The 20,257-nt window shown below is 46.1% G+C and overlaps 1 protein-coding gene across 3 annotated transcripts in view; it reads left to right on the forward strand.

The window, feature by feature from the left end:
- TTC12 (tetratricopeptide repeat domain 12) overlaps window positions 1–4,246 on the forward strand; it is a 46,616-nt gene extending 42,370 nt beyond the window's left edge. Inside the window, exons 20-23 of one of the 3 annotated variants that reach the window (XM_045836392.1) lie at window positions 421–522; window positions 1,799–1,898; window positions 2,813–3,038; window positions 4,119–4,246. In XM_045836392.1, coding sequence (XP_045692348.1) covers window positions 421–522; window positions 1,799–1,898; window positions 2,813–3,038; window positions 4,119–4,194 — 504 coding nt within the window. In that variant the 3' untranslated portion in view covers window positions 4,195–4,246. The other 2 variants (XM_045836402.1, XM_045836384.1) reach the window with 2 other exon arrangements.
- The last annotated feature ends 16,011 nt before the right edge of the window (window positions 4,247–20,257 follow it).

The following is a 20,257-nucleotide window of genomic DNA, read 5'->3' on the forward strand; positions in this document are numbered from 1 at the left end:
AAATGAGAACTGGAAGTCTCCCAGAAAATAGAACAAAAAGACAAAGATTCAGGACAGAGAAAGGAAAAGCTAGAAGACCCAGAGGATCAAACCAGGAAGTTGGCCCGATGTCAGCCCCGAGACACTCCCAAGGTGGCGCTTCTTCCCCGGAGGTGGCCGGGCAGGCCCTGGGGAAAGCTGAAGTGAGCTGGGCCTCTGGGTGACGAGGGCCATGTTTGAAGCCTTTGGGTTGCCTGCCGTGCAACTGTGCTGAAAACGATAGTGCTTGCTGTCTATTACTTGGCCATTACATATTCTTAAAATCAAGCCGCATATTTTACTCCCAATATTAATGATTGTTTTTACCTCACCCTTGTTAACTTTTAGAGGTCTTGAACATATCTGAGAAGACAATCATCCTTTACTTTCTGCTTCCCTCAGAGAGCTGCAGGTGTTCTCAGCCGCACCCTTTCTTCCTCTCTGAAGATTGTCGAGGAGGCCCTAAGAGCAGGAGTGGTGAAGAAGATGATTAAATTCCTGAGGGTAAAATAACACCATTGATTACATACAACCTCTGGGATTTCCAGAAACACTTTATCTGGGAACCAGGATTGAGGTGTTACTATTTCACCCCTGTTAGATTTTAGACTTGAATGGGGGTTCTCTTCTGTCTGTCCACCCAAACTGTGCTCTGAACACCAACAAAAGGTTATTGAATAAATAAATAAACTGTTCATTAGACACATTCATAAAAACTGCTTACTGTTTAAGCCTAACTTAAAAATGTATGGCCTCTGGCCTGAAAAAGATGGTCTGAGTGACTTCCAACCAGGTTTCTCAGGCCTCTTAGCCTGCTCATTTTCCTGCTCTCGATGCTTTATCTGGTTATCTGCAGAGTGTTGGCTCTCTGCATCACCTCTTAATATGGAGTGGCTGTAACTCCACTTGGGGGATATGCAGGGTGCAATTACCATGTGAGAGAAGGGTGTTCAAATTTTCCCTGCAATGAATGCAATGAATCTAATCAAGCAGGTACAACAGTTAACTAGACTCCTATGAAGGGGTGCAGTGACTTACTGCCTGTGGTATAGATGCCCAATGAGCTGGCTCACCTGTGTTAGGTGGTGACATCATGGAAGACTTACTTATAGAACTCCAAGCTGTGTGGGGCCAGGAAGCATGCTCTGTTGTGGGCTGTGGCTGCTGCTGGGTCACAGGCAATATGGAGTGGGCAGGACAGTGAGCCTGAGTCTGAGCTGCTCCTGAGATGGTGACTGCCGTTCGTGCTGTGTAACTTGCGCCAAGCTGCCGGAGGCTGCTGCGTGCGTGCACACACACATGCACTTTAAAGACTTGGCATGGGGTGACTTTAGGGTTATGATTTGCCAGTCATCACCTCTTAAAATTATCTAGGGTCATGATGTTCTCCGTGCAGGCCTAATGGCCTGATGGCCTTGGCAGTCAGCCCTCATTCTCAAATGGTGAAATGAACTAAGGGCCTTCCCATACTTTTTGGTAGATCTGTCAGTCGACAGCATCTTTCTCTTCTCAGCCCCTTTGATAAAGCCTTCCACAGGTAATACTCAGGTATGCATGACAGGCCTGCATGCTGGGTGTGGGCTGTGTTAGAGAGGGTGTGGGTGACTCTCCCTCCAGCAGGGACCCAGCCTGCTGGGCAGGAGTTGCACACCACTCTCAGTGGGACTGTGCTTTGGAAGTTCTGGGAGCCATGAGCACAATCCCAGCTGCTCAGTGTGGTTTCTGGCCAAGAACAGTCCTAGGATTGATTGTATTTTTCTAATTTCATTCACAAATTTAGGCAGGAGGCCAGACCGCATCACGTTATGCTGTGAAGACACTAGCCATCTGCACGAATAGTTATCACGAAGCACGGGAGGAAGTGATAAGACTAGATAAAAGTAAGTGACACTTTCATTGAACAGAGCCCACATCGCAGAGGTTAAGCCATCCTTAAAGCTGCAAAGGGAACTGCAGGTGAGCAAAGAGGAGAGACTTAGCATAATGCCACGAACTTGGCCCAGACTTTGGCAGTGTTTACCGTGTAAGATGTCATTTCATCTCCGGTTCTGAAAGCATTCGGTTAGCCTTCCACTGCTCACAGGTAGTGGGCCCAGGCTGGAGACCTGGCTGCAGAGCAGTTCCCAGGTAACAGGGTCGAAGCTGGGAGCTACTTCCTCTCATCAGGTTAAATTGAAGTTGTTTCTAAAACATCTGCTTCAACTGACCTAACATGAGTTCTCTTCTTTCACCTGGGGAAGGAGCAGAAACAGCTTCAGCTTTCAGTGAACAAGGAGAATAATCATATTCTGAGCCTAGCTTTAGTCTTGTAACTAAAATTGGCTACAATCATCAGTGGCAGAGTTCCCAGCCCAGGCAGCCTGCTGATGTTCTCCGTAACACCCCATCTGGAATGCATGGGAAGGGAACTGAGTGGGGCCCTCCGTGCAGGCAGGAGTCTTCTGAGCCCCACTGCTTGCCCTGCAGTCCAAAGTGCAGGCCCATGCCCTGGCACTCAGGGGCTCTCAGGTGGAGAGTAGAGGTTAAGACCAGGGACTATAAAGAAGACCTCCTTCCACATAGCATTTCATCCACACAGCATCAGAGGCACTGCCCAGCCTCTGAGTTAAGTCAGACACAGCAGGGAGCTGGTAGCACTCAATAAATTTTTGCTGAATGAGGGAGTGTCATGCCCTTTCTCATAATTCCTGGGGTAGCTCAGTGTTCACTGACACCTCCTTGCGTTTCTCATGTCCCTTTGCCAGCCTCCTGTTTGGAATTTGGAGGGACCAATGCATGTTCTCCCTCCCTGCAGAGTTCAGTGTTCTGATGACACTGCTCAGCTCGGAGGATGAGGTTCTGGTGGGCAATGCCGCCCTCTGCCTGGGGAATTGCATGGAGGTGCCACAGGTGGCGTCCACCCTGCTGAAGACGGACATAGTGCAGGTCTTGTTGAAGCTTGCGGGAGGTGATGCGCAGAAGACAGCCGTGCAGCTGAATGCAGGGATCGCTTTGGGGAAGCTGTGCACGGCCGAGCCGAGGTATGCTGGGGTGGCCTTGTTGGTTGCATTTCAGAACGAGCAGGCCAGGGCCAGCCAGGGGGTCGTGCTGTGGCCGGCACTCTGCCCCACAGAACCCTGTGGGCAGCCCGGGAGTCCTGCTGCCTTCCACAGAGACAGGTGTTGGGTCCCAGCAGTGCCTCTCAGGAAGAAGCCTACTTCCCTGAGGGTACTGGGGAGCCTTTGTGCTCCATCTGAGAAGGAAGCCTTTTTTTATCTGTCGGGTTTGCTCCGTGTGCTCACTGCCATTGTCTCCTCTCCATTCCACTTCCTCACTCTCCATCCTGCTCTCCTCCTCTTTCACTTCCTCCCCTCCCACACCACCTCTGCTCTCTCCCTCCTCTACTTTTCCATAAAAAGTTAAATCTCTCACTTCATTTTTGTTTGCCCAGGGCCTAAGCCTATTGGAAAATTTCCAGGGAAGGTAACATTCTTGTGCTGGAGAAAACTAAAATGAGGTGGACAAGCCAGGGCAAGAGACCTTTGCCTTAACTGTGTACATTGCTTCTCTTTGGTTCACCCTTCGGTTCTGCTTGGGTCCTGTTCTGACACACTGAAACACTGAGTCATTTATGCCCCGCAAGGCGCCCCTCTGTGGCTGCACAATGGGGCCCCAGCACAGATGGGGTGGCTTCCTCGACAGAGAGGGTCTTTGGCCTGTCTTGTTCTTTCCTTCACAGCCTTGTGCCTCTGAATCCTTCTCTGTTGAATGAGAGGGTTGGCGTGGATGACATCTAAAGTCCTTTCAAGTTCTGTCTGATTGTTCCAATGGAAGGAATGGATGAAATCTGTCTTCCACAGATAGCAAGGCACTTTGGCTAGCATGAGCTCAAAGTGGCAACCTACTGAGAAGTTTCCATGAGCAAGGTGCCATCAGGTCAGCTTGTCGTATCTGCCACTCACAGCAAGAGTGATAGCAGTGTCTTGTGGGCCTCCCTGAGGGCTTCCGAGGCCACAGCCTGGCCCCTTTCCACCCTCCAGCCAGATCTACCTGAGGGCGGACTGCTGTGGCCACCAGGTCTGCACACGTATGTCCTGGAGCTTGTTTTCTGATTCTGACAGGTTTGCTGTTCAACTGAGAGAGCTTCATGGGATGGAAATTCTCAACTCAACCGTGAAGCACATCAAGGATTCTTGAGAGTCATGGTGTCTGTGCAAACAAGTGACTATATGCTCTGGTTGTTCCTGTGCTAATAAAGACTTTTTAAAATATCCACTCTAACTGAATACTGGTTTTCAGAGTGCTGACCTGTAGCTGGTTTTCATTGGTAAGGAGAGAGTGGGTGTCAGGCAGCTCCCATGGTGGGAATTGCGCTGGCCCGCTCAGCATTCATCACACTCTCCTTGTGATGTCCCTTCTCATCTGCAGTGGCTGGACTCTAGCAAGCTTAAGGCCATGTGTCCCAGACTCCCTTGTAAGCAACGCTTCTAGAAGGGAACTGTGTTCTGCCATCCCTTCCTTCCCCTTTTGCTGCTTTCTGCTGGCGACATGCTAGAAGCATCAGGCTTTCAACTGTGGCATTTCAGCAACTGTTTTCCAGCCCTGGAGTGTCAGAGGCAGCTGCAGCGGCATCCATGGCGGCAGCCTCCTGGGTGAGGCCTGGTCCCGTGGCACGAGCTCTTGACTTCAGTGCGTCCCGCAGTGGGTGGTGGCCCCCCAGCAGGGAGTTCTGTACAGTCCAGGGAATCAGTCCTGGGAGCGTCACCTGGTGCTCTCCAGCCCATCGAATGAGGTTGTGATCTCCCATTCTGCGTGTGAGGGGGATCTGTTTCTACTCTGAACTCTCACAAATACAGACATTTCCCTTGTCCACCTTGCATTTCTCTCATGCCCAAAAAACTCCCTTGCACTCCCCCAGGTCCATTCTCAAACTGTCAGGGCCACCTCTGGACACCAAATCCCTAAGTGAAAAGTCCAGTAAGTGATATGACTCTTCCACTTCTCATACCTGACCCTACACTTACACCTGACCATTTTAAGGGAGGAGGCAGGACCTGTACGGTACAGTGAATGCCAAGAGTCCCAGACCAAGGTTCCAAAGACTTATGGTCCTACCCTACTTCCTGGCAGCTCTGTGACTTTGGGCAAGTCACCTAATCTCTTTGAGCTTTGGTAGCTGCTTCTGGGAAAGCTAGAAGAGTACTGGCCCAACCTATTTTCCTACATTGCTATGAAGATTAAATGACATTTTAGAGGTAGAGATGCTTTGGGAATTACAAGGCGCTACACAAGTATATCACCAGGCTCCATCTTGAGGGAGTTGACTAATGTCAGGTGGGTTAAATCTGAGCAACCTGAGAAGGGATAAAACAGATGTTCTTTAAGGAATCAGAAGTAGACAATTTCTGGACCATGTAAGAAAGGAAATCCTCCTCGGAGGTTTTGTCCATCACACCCAAAGAAATGATGTTTCACAAGTGAGGTAGCTCTTAGGTTATATTAAGCACTTTTGCTCCTGAAACCAAGATAGATAATCATAGCTTTGGGGAGCTGGGGTGAGCAGCAGCCCCAAGACTCTGGCTGTGGGACCCGTGCACCACGTGGGGCCGCAGTAAGGTCGCTGGAGTACTTTGTGATGGTGCTGTCATTACACTGTCCCTGGGTAGCAGGCAAATGACCGGCCACAGTGAAGAGGCCAAGACCTGCACACTTAGTCCCATCATACAACAAACACACCTCAAGAGGTTATTTAATTGCAAAGGGAGATGGCTTGATGCTAAGCAGAGCACAGAGAAGAAAATTAGAGGCTGCAAAATTGGCTGTTTTCAGAGAGAGAATTCAGTGGAGCTTTAAAAATGGGAAAGGCTGCTTGTGTATATAACCAGCAGGCTCGTCTCCTCTGAGTTGAAGTTCAGGCCCCTCCTCCTCCCATCTTTGGCTACACTCCGCCTCCCTGACTTTTGAAAATGGCTATTATACCTGAGATCTCTTCTCCAAAGAAAGGGGAATGTCAAATTATACCATTATCTCTGCTTCAGAGCACCTGCTGAGAGCAGTGATCTCCGCTTTGGAGGAGAGTCTGGCTGCACCTGAGGAGCCCCCTCCTCTCGCAGGTAGAAAGACATGTTTTACACCCCGATCTCGTCACCAGTGCAGAGCCAGCCCTCCTGAATCTTGTCACCTCTAACATGTACTACCACACAGGGCTCCCAGGCAGCGCAGAAGACACCCATTTACAGGTTGAACACTGGGCTCCCCTCTTCGTGCCAGGAGCCACTAGCACCATCCTTCCCACCCTCTCTGGTTCTACAAGCAAGGGAGTTGGGATTGCCCATCCCAAGGAGGATGTGACCACATGGAACTTAACCAATTGCAGAAGTGTTGGGTCATGATGGTAACCAGCTGTCCTAGACAATGTGATGATGGTGGTTCTAGAGGGCAGCAAGGCAGGACCAAGGGTAAGTGTTGGGAGAAAATACCAGGAAGGGGCAGGACATGCTACATGAGGTCAGGATGCTGCTGTAAGCACTTCCCCAAGGATTTCTGAGGACAGCCTGGCTCAGCGAACTGCATGAAGAATAGCACTACCTGGTAGTGAGGCCAGATGACATTTAATCCTCCACAACTTTTTTTAATTTTTGCTTTTTTAGCAAAACGTCCCATTTTCTGAATACCATGAAAGTAGAGACTCTCCAGAGGGCTCAGTAATTTACTTTTGTACGTGGTTCATGTCCTTCCACATAGGCCTGCCAAAAAGGGCCTGCAGAGAGAAGTCCTGCTCACTCTTCACAACGACCTTGTGAAGCATCATCTCCACTTTACAGGCAAGGAAACTAAGACATAAAGACGATATATACTTCTTATCCAGGGTCTCATAGCCTATACGTAGCAAAGCCAGAATTTGACCCCAGCCTGTGTTTGTAACTTCTGCATGTAAAACATTCTTCCACTTACTAAGAGTGTCATGAAGAAAAGTTACCTAATTTTGCTGAGCCTCAGTTCCCTCTTACGTAGTGGAAGCCAATACTCCCTACCTATGGAGTTCCGTGGGTTGGATATAACCTATATAAAGCTTCTGGCATAGGTGACTGAAAACATAGGCATTTACTCAGTAGTGACTATTATTGTTAGGCAAGAAATTACCATGAACTCATTACCTATGCCCTCCCACCCTCACAGATCTGCCTATCCTCTCATGTACTTACTTCATCTTTATGAAGACAAGCAGTTATTTGCCTGTTCTGTTTGCCTTTTCCTCTCTCCTGTGCCTGGTGGCGATCATGAAGTTTTAAGACACAGCCGCCCGCCAGCGTCCTGTCTTCTCACATTCCCTCCAAGGTGCCGGGCCTGGCGGGTTGAGGTTCTGAGCACACCCAGGGCTCACCAGTGGGTGGCAGTGCTCCTGGCCAGGAACCATGGGGGCTCAGGTGCTGCCTTTACATCAGCAAGACCTAATGTGCAGTGGACTGGGAGCCCAGACACAGGAAGGTCCATAGTTGCTAAGATCAATGCCCCAAAGTCCCCTCCCCAAACAGATGTTGCCCTGTCATTTGCTACTTGTCCTCAATTTAAAATCAGGAAAACCTGTTGATTCCAAGGACTGCATCTCCAAGTACACATACATCATATCTTTACTCCTTTTCTCATCACACTCCAGGGGCAGGAGGTCCTCCTCCCGCCAGCGCCAGCGGCCTGGAAAGGAGGCATGGGTAACAAACAGCAAGACTGACAGCTGACCTGTACCGCATCACCTCGGGTGCCCCCAGTCCTGCTGCTGTGTGCCAGGAAAGCGCTGGGCTTCTGTGATCTGAAGCCTGCCAGATGACTTTTTTTAAAAAAGACCTCAAATTTGATCTCAATTTCAAAACAGCAAAATAAAGAATTGGTTCTCCCTGGGTCTGATTTTGCCCTGGGGCCAAGATCAGATTCTTCTGGATGCTCTCAGGCTCAGTTCTGGTCGGGAGTAGAGAGGGGCCAGCCCAGCAGTGAGAGAAGACTGCTAACTTCTGTGACAGTCACCCCCTGACCCAGGTCTGCCCAGGTCGGAACTGGGCTCCCCTCGCCTTGGGTTAAAAGGATGTATCCGTGTGAGTATGGCTGTCTGCCAGATGCGCCAGTTCAGCTCAGCCTGAGCACACTCCCCTGTTACATGTGTGTCTCCAGTTCACATTTGCACTTTTAATCTTCAGCAGCTCCATCTGTTTTAGATCCTCACTCGAGCCACGAGTCCACACAGACATACACATGCACTTGCAGGCTTCATCTCTCTGCAGCCGAGAGGTGAATTTCAACACAAAAATGGGTGAGTTCGCGCACCATGAGGATTCAGGCCAGATCAAGGCACGGCAAGATAATGAGAAATATTGGAACAGGTGGTGAGGAGAAAGGCTTCTAGAATGTCCAAAATGAAAATAATTTAGGAACCATCTAATTCAGCATCTGTGTTATTGGAATCCATCTGATTTTATTTGCTAAATATAATGCAATGCTCAAAAATATGTAGCCCATGCACCCTCCCCCTCCAATTTATGAATAAGGAAATCAAAACTCTGAAAGGGCAGGTGAGCTGTCCTTCCTGTGGCAAAACCCTCTGGACCAAGGGGGCAGAGAAGAAGACTGGGACTCAAGGCAGCCACTGGGAAGCAGAAACTACAGTGACAGAACTGCGGGCAGATGTCCTGATGCCTGGGCTCACAGCCTAGCTTTACCTCCTGTCTCACAGAGCCCGGCAATTCCCCTGCCTACATAAGTGGGGGTGGGGTGGGAAGTATAGCACCTACTTCATGAGTGTGGCATAGGGATTCAACGAGATGATTTCTGTAGACCTCTCAGCATTCTTCTCGGCACACAGTAGCCCTCAGGAAATATAGCCTCTGTTGTTGTCATTATACTGGAGTCCATTGCTCCCATAGGTGCCCCTGGCTGGCCATTCATGTGCACTCTTTTCCTGAGTTCTTAAATATGAAGATTTTTAAAATCAGAATTGGAAGGGCCTGACTTTGCCAGAGGGTGGGGGATAGAGAAACGGGCTTCCAGGTTCAGTGTTATCCAGGATGCAGCCTGGCCAGCAGAAATGGAGGGCCGGGCTGGGAAGGGTGGCTGGTGGGAGTGCACACAAAAGCATGAAGGGTTAAGACCCATATTCAGTGGGATTAGACTTTGCTGGACTTGGCCCTACATTATCAATATCAGGGAAAATAAGAAAAAGACAGGCATCGGATTAGGTTAATTTGCCTTACTTTAATAGCCTTTGGGCAGGTCTTCCTGTCTCACTCCATATTCTAAGCCGCCCTGCACAGTGAAGCCAGAATAATCCTCTTATACCCCACTTTCACTTTGTCTCACCCCTTCTCAGCCACCTTCTCACAACTGCCAACAGAATAAAGGGCAAACCCCTCTGCTGGTGTGTGTGTATGTGGGTGTATCGTGTGTGCATGTATGTGTGGGTGTGTGTGTGGTGTAGGTGGGTAAAGTCATAGTGAGAGCACAGCGCTTAATCATTTTCTGAAATTTGGCTGATAAGGTACTCACATTATCTTAAACTACCATAAGAATTATATACATTCCTTGCACACTGAGTAGGAGTAAGAGCTATGCTTCGTAAGTTTTAGGTATAATTTAAAATGAACATATCTATTATTACCCCTCAAATATTAATAAAACCACACATGCCTTTGCACATTGCCACCCAGTGGGATCTCCTGAGGCTTACCTTTAAGTCGGCTTGGTTTTCGAGTCATATTCTGGCCCCACCTAAGCTGGCCACTCATCGGTACAGACCAAGGCCCCCATGTCCTTGTGGGTCACTGCAGTGCTTCAGCACCTCGCAGAAGCCCAAGGCCTACTTGTGAATGGTGGCCCCCACTGAGTGCTCTTTCCTCAGGCCAGCTCCCCCATGTCTGCATTCATTCTGCTCACTCCCATCCTGGGGCTCCAGCCCCTGCTGTGCCCCCCACTTCTCTCCCCCCTCTAAATCCTACACATCCTCAAAGCCCGGCACAGAAACTGCGGCTAGTGCCTTTGGTTAAATACTTAGTAGGTTTCAGATCCTTCCTCATGAAGTGGGCACTATTATTATACTCCCTTTACAGGCGAGGAAACTGAGGCGAGGAGGGGCGAAGTGACTGTTGGAAGACCTGCACCAACTCCCTCCAGACAGTCGTGTACTCTGCGGGACACCCTCTTTGGCCCGCACTGTCCGTTGGTTCTCAGACACCCTGCCGTGGTGCCCTGGACCTTCAAACATTCATTTTGGTGTGTTTTCTTCTCTTCACCTAGAATTTAAGTTCTAGTTGGAGGACCTGGAAGGCTTCTTCTGTGAGAACTCTTATGGACAACAAAAGAGAAGTAGGTGTACACAGAAGGTGTTTATTGACCTTACTCCAAGGGCAGGTCATTCGGGAGGGCACATCCTCTGGTCTGTGCTTGGTGGTGTCCTCAGGAGCCTGTGGATGAGTCACCATTAATGATGACGCATCCCTCTCAGTCACGGAATTATCTGTCACCCAAGCACTGGGCCCCCATCCTCAGAAAAGTATATGATTGCTGCCACAATTTTCCCTCATCATGTCCACAGGACGTGGAATAGGATGGTCCCCCTTCAGGTTTGTTCTGAGTGAATATAGGCCAAAGAGTCTCACCCAAAGGCCCCACACAGAGAATCCCGGTGTTTCAGGCACAGCGCTCTGCCTGGCAGCCTGTCACCTATGCAAGATAATAATAGCCTCACGCAGCAAACTTCTTTTAACTTCTTCAAAGGGCTCTCATGTCACTGCTTCCAGTTCCTGTGCATGACGTCTTATCAGGTAATTACTACTATCTCCCATCACAGATTCAATGTTTTGTCCACAATTTCCCAAGGAAATCATGGTTGAGCCAGGACCAGAGCCCAGGCTTCCCATGAACTCCACTGCCCACCGCCCAGCCTTTTCTCTCCTGCCATTAATATTCTGGCCCAACCAATTCACAGTGAAGTAGCCAGTTCTTCTCACTTGCTCCCTGAGCATAAAGAGAAAAATGAAACTATAACCCCTCTAAGGCGTTACATCTGAAAGCCTTGCTAATCCATCAACAGTCTGTTAGATAGCAGCTAAATCTCTCTGCTGCAGAGGGTTACCTTCCCATACAAGACACATGAATCCAGGCTTGGGACAGACGTGCGTGTGCAGATGCCAGGCCACTTTCTCTGTGAAAACAGAGGTGCTCGATTTCCAGCCACTGTTGTCCTCCCTCAGATGGGGGTGAGGGAGAAAGGCTAGCCCAGGGTCTCTTGTTACCTCAAACAGCTCCTCAGCCAGTCATTTAAATGACAACTTGATCCTTAAAAGTTCCTTATTCATTCAGTAAATATTTATCAAGCACCTAGTATGTGCCAAGTACTGTGTTAGAATATGTAAAGTGACTTTGGGTAAATGAATAATACTTCCTTCCCCATTTCTATTATAATAGTAGTGGGACATTATCAAGGTGAAAAACAAATCAGACACCAGCAAAACTTCCACTTGGAGCTAACATGGTCTTGGCCCCTGACCTATGCACCCCACATCAGGGATTCAAGGAGCATCCACAGAGACCAGAGGTCCTTGGAACCCCAGCCCTTAGATTATGGGGGCTATCACTTTAAAGTCCAGGTATGCAGGGTGCCTGGTGTCCTGCAAGCAAAGGGAAGCATTTAGAAGTCTTCATGGTGAACTGTCAGTATTACAGCAGTTTATATGTGAGGGGTCATGTCTGATGAAACAGAGCCTCATTATGCACTCTTTATTTCTACTGAATTCAGCTGTGAGATATTTTCCAAGGGCAGTTTGGAAGTACATCTGAAGTTTGATCTGCCCTGTTCGTCCAGTCAGCAGAAGCAGTAACTCCTCAGAGCATCAGTGCCTAATTTCTGACAAGCGGAGTTAGACCTGGTCTTATCTGTCCCTCAGACGTTTGCTGGGGACACCTTCCTTCATTAAAGTGCTATCAGAGAAGGGTCCTTAGTCCTGGGTGAACAACACATCTGAGGCTCTGGATCATTTAGAAAAACAATAAAGAGGAAAATATGGTAAAAATAAAAAAGAAATGAAATTTTGATATATATTATAACATGGTAGACCTTGAAAACATGCTTAGTGAAACAACACAGACAGAGAAGGACAAATACAGTGTGATTTCCCTTATCTGAGGTACCTAGAATATGTACATTTGCAGAAACAGAAAGCAAAATAGAGGTTATGGGGACCTGGGAGGTGAAGGGAAAGAGATGTTATTGTTTAATGGGTACAGAGTTTGTTGGGAATAATGAAAAAATATTAGGTACAGATAATGGTGATGGCAACACAGCACTGGGAATGATTCAAGCCATTCATCACTGTAATCATTGAAAAATGATTACAATGATGAGTATTGTGTTTAAAAAAGCAATAAAGGAACACGTGCCTTTATGTATTTATTTGGCCTCTCAAAAACAGCGAAGTCATGAGAAATTCAGATGAGGAACTGCAGCAGGAATGGTGTTTTTGAAATAAGGACTTCGCAGATAGCTGGGCTGTTTTGCTGCTATAACCACAGTCACAAAGGACAGAAATTACTATCTGCAGGGCTGATGGAAAATGTAGTTTCTTCACCAACAGCAGGCTAGATGATGTGGTTCCAGTGGATTCTTTCTGAGGGGCATTCTTCAACCAGCCTGGACCAAGAACTGGAATCCCAGCTCTTCCCTAGCCAGGCTACAACCTCCAACTGATCAGCTCACTTCTCCTGGTATGGGCCTTTGACTTCTATTTTCTTGTAGACTTGGGTGCCATCACCCATTCCCCCTGTTCTGGTAATGACACTTCAGTTTTTCTTGGGGAAGCACTCATCCCCCATGATTGAACCACATTATTCAGGTGCAGCTGGTTCTACCCTTCGTTCCAGAAAGGAGCATGGAATCCAAGTCCTACCAATCACAGCATGTACAACCCTCTTACCTTGGTGATTGGTTTAAAGGTGGTCATGTGACCTGAAGAGTGCCAATCAGAGCTCAGCCCAGCCTTGTGCCGGAGCAAAGGAGAAGACTTTTTTTTAAAACTGAGGTTGTTCAGAGGACGGGACACAAATTTTAAGTTATTCTGGCGATTTTACCCTCTTTGAGGAGAGCTTCACTGAGAATAGAGTCAAAATGGAGAAAACAAAACCAATAAATGGAATTAAAGAGAGCCCTGAAATCGCTGATCCACCAGACAACTGTGACTCAGGCTGTCACTAGGCTTCCAGTTATGTAAGATGTCACTACTACCAAAAGAGTCCTTGTCAATACTCTCCACCCTTGTCCCCTTTATGTTGTTTTAGTTTTACTTACCCCAAAAGTAACAGTGTAAATGTTAAGTGCTCCTGCCCTATTTCCCCCAGCTCCTCTCTTTCCACGACGTAACATCATTCTAACATATAATTATATTGTGTAACAGAAATCAGAAGATATTGTTTATGGTTTGCACCAAAATGTGAACTCCATGATTTTTGGTCATCCTGATCACTGATGTGACCAAGTACCTAGAAAAGTGCCAATACATAATAGGTGCTCAATAAATACTTGTTGTTTAAATGATTAAAATTTAGAAAAGAAAGGCATTAGGAGAGTTTGAAGAGCTCCAGCCTAGAGTGAAGTCTGTTTACTCTCACCAATTTTAAACTCTCCATGTCCTGCCCCCACTCCCCAATGGTAATAGTGAAAAATACAATATGTAACAGCTTCCATTTATTAAGTGCCCACTGTGTGCCGGACACCGGGATAAGTGCCAGGCATGCAGAGAAGAGTCTCTTCTTTCAAAGCATACCTGATCAGGATAGAGGGGCAGACACATGGAGAATCACTTATCATTGGGCCTATGTTTGTGCAATGTTTGCAACACAGAGATAGGACCTCTAGCCCATCAAGGGACACAGGTCAGAGATGCTTCCTGGAAGGGCTGATATCTGAGCCATCCCTTCCCCAAGTTCAAAAGAAGGCATGGTGAGATGAGCATGGGCTGTGGGTAGGGAGAGAAGATGAGGAGAAGTGATTGAAACTCAGACTACACCAAAGGCTGGGGCAGGAAAAGGTGCTCTGATTCCCTCCTTCACTTTTTTTGTCTGGACTGACCTGAAGACAGTTCCATTCTCTGTGACCAGATGAGATTCTCTCCTACACAAGGCCAGTACATGTTCTCTCTCTCTCTTTCTCTCTCTATCTCATTTCAAGGGAAAAAAAGATTCACAGAATCCTTTGCTTCCCTGTTTCCACATCACTCAATGCCATCATCTGGAAATACCCATAGGCACTTGTCCAAATCAGTCTTTTTTCTATGAAAAGCCAGCCCTTGTCCTCCATGCCCACCAGCACTGTGTCACTGGAAAGGAGACAGAGCTTCAGGTCTCGTCCTCAGTAACTCACTTCCTCCACTACAAATTGCTTCCGATTCAGTGCCCAGGACCAACCACCACTCCTTCCTCTTCAACGTCATCCCTGAGTAACTCATTCTGGAGAGAGTCAATAATTCAGAGCTGGATGAAATCTAAAGAGATCTCTTTTCCTGGCCCAAAGCTCCATCTTCTTGACACCTTATGTGTCAAGTTTCCACACTCAGATGCAAAGTTACCAGCATATATATAGTTTCCCTCTTGTGAAAAGGGCTTTTGACAGTACAGAGACACAATGAATACTTTCCAGGCAAAAAAGCAAAGACAAAGAGTCATGTCCACTGTGACTAAGTAATCCCGAACTTTTCTCCGGAAGTCAAATTTGATTGAGCTAATACAGACTTCTCCACAGGCACAACTTCCAAAGATACCTTTCAGCCTCAGGCAAAGTCCTGATGAGTGTAATATTGGTCAAAGTTCCGCTTTCAGTCCCAGCCCACCCATGCTCACACTCACCTGCAGGGGTGACGGAGGATAGTGGTGTCACTGACCACCTACAGCTGGTGAGCCTCTTGCTTCCTCCCAGTTTTGAGGCCCATGACCCTACTACCACTACACCTGGATAAACCTCACAGTCTGAGGGTCCATGTTTTATTTTATCAAGGCCCTTCTGACTATATTATGGTGTTAAGACTATGTGCTTTCACAAGAGGCAAACCAGGTTCAAATCCTGGATCACTTAGTGACCAGCCAAGTTACTTAGCTCTGCTAAGTCCATTAAAAATGGGAACAATCATACTGCCTACCTCAGAGGTTTGGATTGAATGAGATAATGCAGGTTGATTACTGCAGATGGAGTGGCACAAAGCAAAGACTCAGTAAATAACAGGTTTTATTATTGCTTTGGTTCCAAAAGCTCACCATCAATTTCTTCTTATTCATCAGAAAAGTCCTTCTCTTAGAAAATCATATTTATATAAAATGCACAAAGCATTGTAAACAATCACAAGGAATCTAACTGGAGGAGGTCAGTGGTGATGGACATCTCCCCCAAGGAAAAGGAGTCCTTAGAAGTCCCAGAAACTTAACTTATAGGAAGCTTAACTGCCTACAGGTCTTAGCAGCCTGGCTCTGAGGTGTGGGCAGAAGTGGGCACAGTAAGGGAAGAGAGAAACTCATTGAGACTAAAGAAGACCCTGCAGAAAGGTGGGAGGGACTGCCAAAAGTCAGCCTCTACCCACTGAGTTTCACCTTCCCATTCATTCATTCAGTCAGCCAGTCATTATCAATATGATGTGAGCTCCCTCCTACCTGTCAAGTGCTGAGGATACAGCAATGAACACCACAGCCTACAATTCCTGTCCAGAAGCCCACATTCTACTAGTCTATTTGAGGTTTTTTGACTTTTAAGAGTTCTATGCTGATGCCTGGGCCACATTCCCAGGAACTTAACTAATCTAGGTTTTAATCAATCAACATTGATTAAAAAAGAAAAAGGGAAAAAACTGTGTACTTCACAACTACGAGATGGTGAAAAACCAAAGAAACAGGCAAAATCTTTTTTGGTTTCTTTTACTGTGCCCAAAGTAGTCTGATTCCCACCCCTAAAAAAAAAATAGAAAAGAAGGAAGAAAGAAGTTTACTAACAATACAAGAAGCATGATATCAGTCATATCTTAAAAGTTCCTTTGTTTTTTCACACAGCTACCAAGCTTCCAACGCCTCCTGTTGCACAACCCGAGAAAACTGCCTTTTAATCTTTCAGTCCTTCCCTCGTTCCAGCTCGTCGTCGTGGCTCACGCCCATCCAGGAAGGGCCCAGAGGAAATGGGAGGCTGGCTTGCCCCCAGATACACAGCTCTGACCATTCACAAGGTTGACACATGGGGGTTATTTTTTTGCCAGAGTCCCCGCTAAAGGGAGAAATACCTCACTAAAAGGTATTTTTTCACATCTCTCTACCTAATCTGTTATTAAATTCAAAGGGTAATATTTAAATTTGCAGTCCCTTTGTAACTTCTGGAGAAGGTATTGACCATGACCTCTTGGGTTCATTGATGGGCTCTAAGCTTGATGAGACCCAATGTAAGACGGAGGTTCTCTAAAGCCCTAGCCATGGCCAAGCATTTTTTCTAAGCTGCTTGAAATGAGAGAATTTTTGGGACACTTGATTCTTATTTTGCTATGGACCCAATTCAGGATCACAAGCATCCAAGTCTACAAAAGACCTGTGGTCATAATTGTGACAATAACTGTCTTTCCTGAAACACAGGGCCTCCATTTCTGGTTTCTTGACACTTAAGATAGTTTTCATCAAAACCCTTCAAAGGGGAGCCAGTGCTCCATATCTGAGGGAAACAATCAATAACTTGTCAAATTCAGAAATGTTCTTACTCCATTCTTGATATACTCCATTTTCACCCCACCTTGACCCTGAAAGGGATTATTTTTCTGGAGTATTCAGGGCCAAGTCCATCTGCCTCGGTAGAAATAAATGACTATGCCAGGCACTCACCACCTGGGAGCATCAGACTAGCAGCAGGCTCTTCAGGGATATCCTGTTGCCAAGTGGAGCCACACCTGGCACCCTGGGCTTTGCAGCCCAGCCCATACCTGCATGTCTGCACATCTCAACTGCCAGAATGCCATCCCATAAGCCTTGGTGAGGCACCCTGAAAATGATTCCAATAGTGTCAAGTTGATCTTTTCTCTGGCTTTCTCTGAATGACTATTTCAAATTTGGTTAATCAGACGTAATTCTGGTTTTATCAGTGTGTACCAGCTAATCTGACCAAACTACATAGAGTCTTGAAGGGAACTAGTGAGAGTCCCCCTGCCTCAGACACATAAACAGTGACCCTTTCTCTCCTTCCTCAAGGTTTCTCCATGTCTACAAGGACCTGGCATTCTCCTCAAGGCTTTTTGCATGACAGGTGAGATTACTCCCTTTCTCCTGTTATGCAGAGATTTTGCTTCTAAGAATCTAATATTTTAGCCCTGGCTGGTGTAGCTCAGTGGATTGACCTCGGGCTGTGAACCAAAATGTCGCAGGTTCAATTCCCAGTCAGGGCACATTCCTGGGTTGCAGGCCACGGCCTCCAGCAACCACACATTGATGTTTCTCTCTCTCTCTTTCTCCGTCCCTTCCCTCTCTAAAAAAATAAATAAATAAAATCTTTTAAAAAAAATAATGTAATATTTCCTGGAAATAACGAAAAACAAGGAGACAGGGGAAAAAGAAGAAGAAGGAGAATTAGGAGGTAGAGAAGGAAGAAGAGAAGAGGAAGAAGAGGAGGAGGAAAAAGAGGAGAAGGAAAGAGAAGGTGAGAAGAAAATTAAAAGAGGAGAAAGAGAGCTTTGCATGTATTTTACAAACACTTTTGGTTTGAGGTAATTATAATAAACATGCCCTTGTAAGAAGTAATACAGAGACCCCTATACTCCTCACCCAGTTTCTCCCCAATGGTAACATCTTATATAAGTATATCATGATATCACAGCCAGGAAATTGACAGTAATACAGTCTGTGGACTTTATTCACATTTCTCCAATTTCACATGCACTCATTTGTGTGCATTTAGTTCTGTGAAATTTTACCACATGTGTAAATTCTTGTGACCTCTGTCACCATCAAGATGCAGAACATTTCATCACAAGGATCCCTTTTATAGCCACAGCCACCTCCCCCCACCTCTGATAAGCACTAGGTGTTCTTTAACTTTATAAACTTGTCATTTCAAGAATGTAATAGAAATGAAGTCACATGGTACATAGCCTTTTGAGATTGGCTTTTTTTTTTCACTCAATATAATTTCCTGGAGATTCAGTCAAGTTGTTACATGTATCTATAGTTCAATCTTCTTTACTGCTGAGTAGTGTTCCATAATATACATATACTGCAGTTTAACTGTTCACCTGTTAAAGACATCTACTGTTTCCAGATTTTAGTTATTACAAATAAAGTTGCTATGAACATTGGAGTTAAGGTTTCTGTGTGAACACAGGTATCCATTTCTCTAGGATGATGCCTAAGAGTGCAATCACTGGGTTGTCCAGTAATTGATGTTTGGTTTTATAAGAAATAGCCAAACTGTTTTCTAGAGTGGCTGTGCCATTTTACATTCCCACCAGCCATACATGAGTGACCCGTTTCTCTGTGTCCTCACCAGCATTTGGTGTTGTCACTTTTTTCCCCTAGCCATTCTGGTGGATGTATAGTGATGTCTCATGGTGGTTTCAGTTCACATTTCCTTGACAGCTGGTGCTATTTAACACCTTTTCTTGCTTTTATTTACCGTTTGTATATCCTCTTCAGTGAAAAGTCTGCTCATGTCTTTTCTAATTATTTTTTATCATTCATTTGACATGTTTTTTTATATTCTAGAAAATAAGCATTGTCAAATATGTGGTTTGCAAATATTTTCTCTGTGCCTGTAGTTTGACTTTTCATCCTCTTCACAGGATCTTTCACAGAGTGAATGAGTTCATCAAATTTATCTATTTTTTTATTCTATGAATTGTGCTTTTGGTGTTAAGCCTAAGAAATTTTTCCTAACACTAGATCCAGATTTTCTTTTTTCCCCCCTAAAAGTTTTATCGTTCTACATTTTGCATTTAAGTCCAAGATTTGAGTTAATTTTTGGATAGTATGTGAAGTTTAGGTTGCTTTATTGTTTGTCATTGTTGTTTATGAGTGTTCATTTTAAATGTATTTTTAAAGGTTTACCCTTACAGAAATCTTTTGCAATGGTTATTATATTATCATCCCATTTTACAGGTGAAGAAATCCAGAGAGATTTGGCAACCTGACCAGGCTCAACAGTTAATAGGCAGTAGGGAAAGACCAGGTTTGAATGCAGGCCTACCTGACTCACATGCTTTGCATTTAGGCCCTGCCTCTACTGCCTCCTGCCATCCCTTTCTCTCTGCCAGAGTCTTGCCTCCTGGGCAGATGTTCCAGTTTTCAGCACACATTCCTTCATTATGACCAACCTTGCCTTCACCATAGCACACAGACCAGAGGCTGGAACCTGCCAGAACTTGTCCAGGTGTCCTGTGACATGTTCGCAGAGTGGAGAATGGGACAAATTGGGAAATTCCCCTGTATGCAAAGAGTTTGTCGTTCAGGTTTAGTGAAAGTCTCACATGGGGTTTCAGCACCTTCCAGAGTGCTTTACCAGCACCCTGGTTTGGGGGTAGCAGGCTGAAAGTTCTAGGCTCCCCACAAACAATCACGCACACATACACACACAATTCATTTATTAAGTCCAAGTCCAGAAAATCTCCACCCCTGACTGCCAAAATGCATTGATAAAGGTCAATGGGAAAGTCTCAGAGCATCTTGGGCAAAAATCTCTATAGCTAGAATATGTTTCTTGCCTCTTTTAGCGGGTTTGGGTCATGGTCAGAGTAGAACCACCTCGTTTATTCCCATTCATCCATACCCACTCCCATTCATTCATATCCATTCCCACTTGTGGGCAGGAGTAGCAGTTGAAGGTAAAGCTTGCCTCTCCAGCTTTCTCCTCTCTACTCACTGACTGCAGACTTCACAAATAGGTAGGACCTAGAAACTTCTGCACTCAGACCACTGGGAAAAAATTAGCAGTCTCTAGGTTGATCTTGCTCTTTCCCAAATCTCTAAGCATCACCCCACTTATTAACAAGGGATCTAGGAGTCCTTTGCCTCTGTGACCTTACACTTGGGAAAGTCCCTTCTCCCTACAATTCTCCCAGAGTTTGTCCAAAGAGTACCAGACTTTTGTCCGAGCCCACTTAGGAGAGACAGAGAGAAAAGAATGAGCTTAGTCTAATGGCTCCCATTACTATGGGTATATGCATATATCTGTTTTACCAGATTATTCAGAAGCCTCAGGGTTGTCTGAATCCATACCTTGTCT

This window comes from Phyllostomus hastatus, unplaced genomic scaffold, assembly GCF_019186645.2.
Source record: "Phyllostomus hastatus isolate PE091 unplaced genomic scaffold, TTU_PhHast_1.1 phas_contig_113, whole genome shotgun sequence".
Taxonomy (NCBI): domain Eukaryota; kingdom Metazoa; phylum Chordata; class Mammalia; order Chiroptera; family Phyllostomidae; genus Phyllostomus; species Phyllostomus hastatus.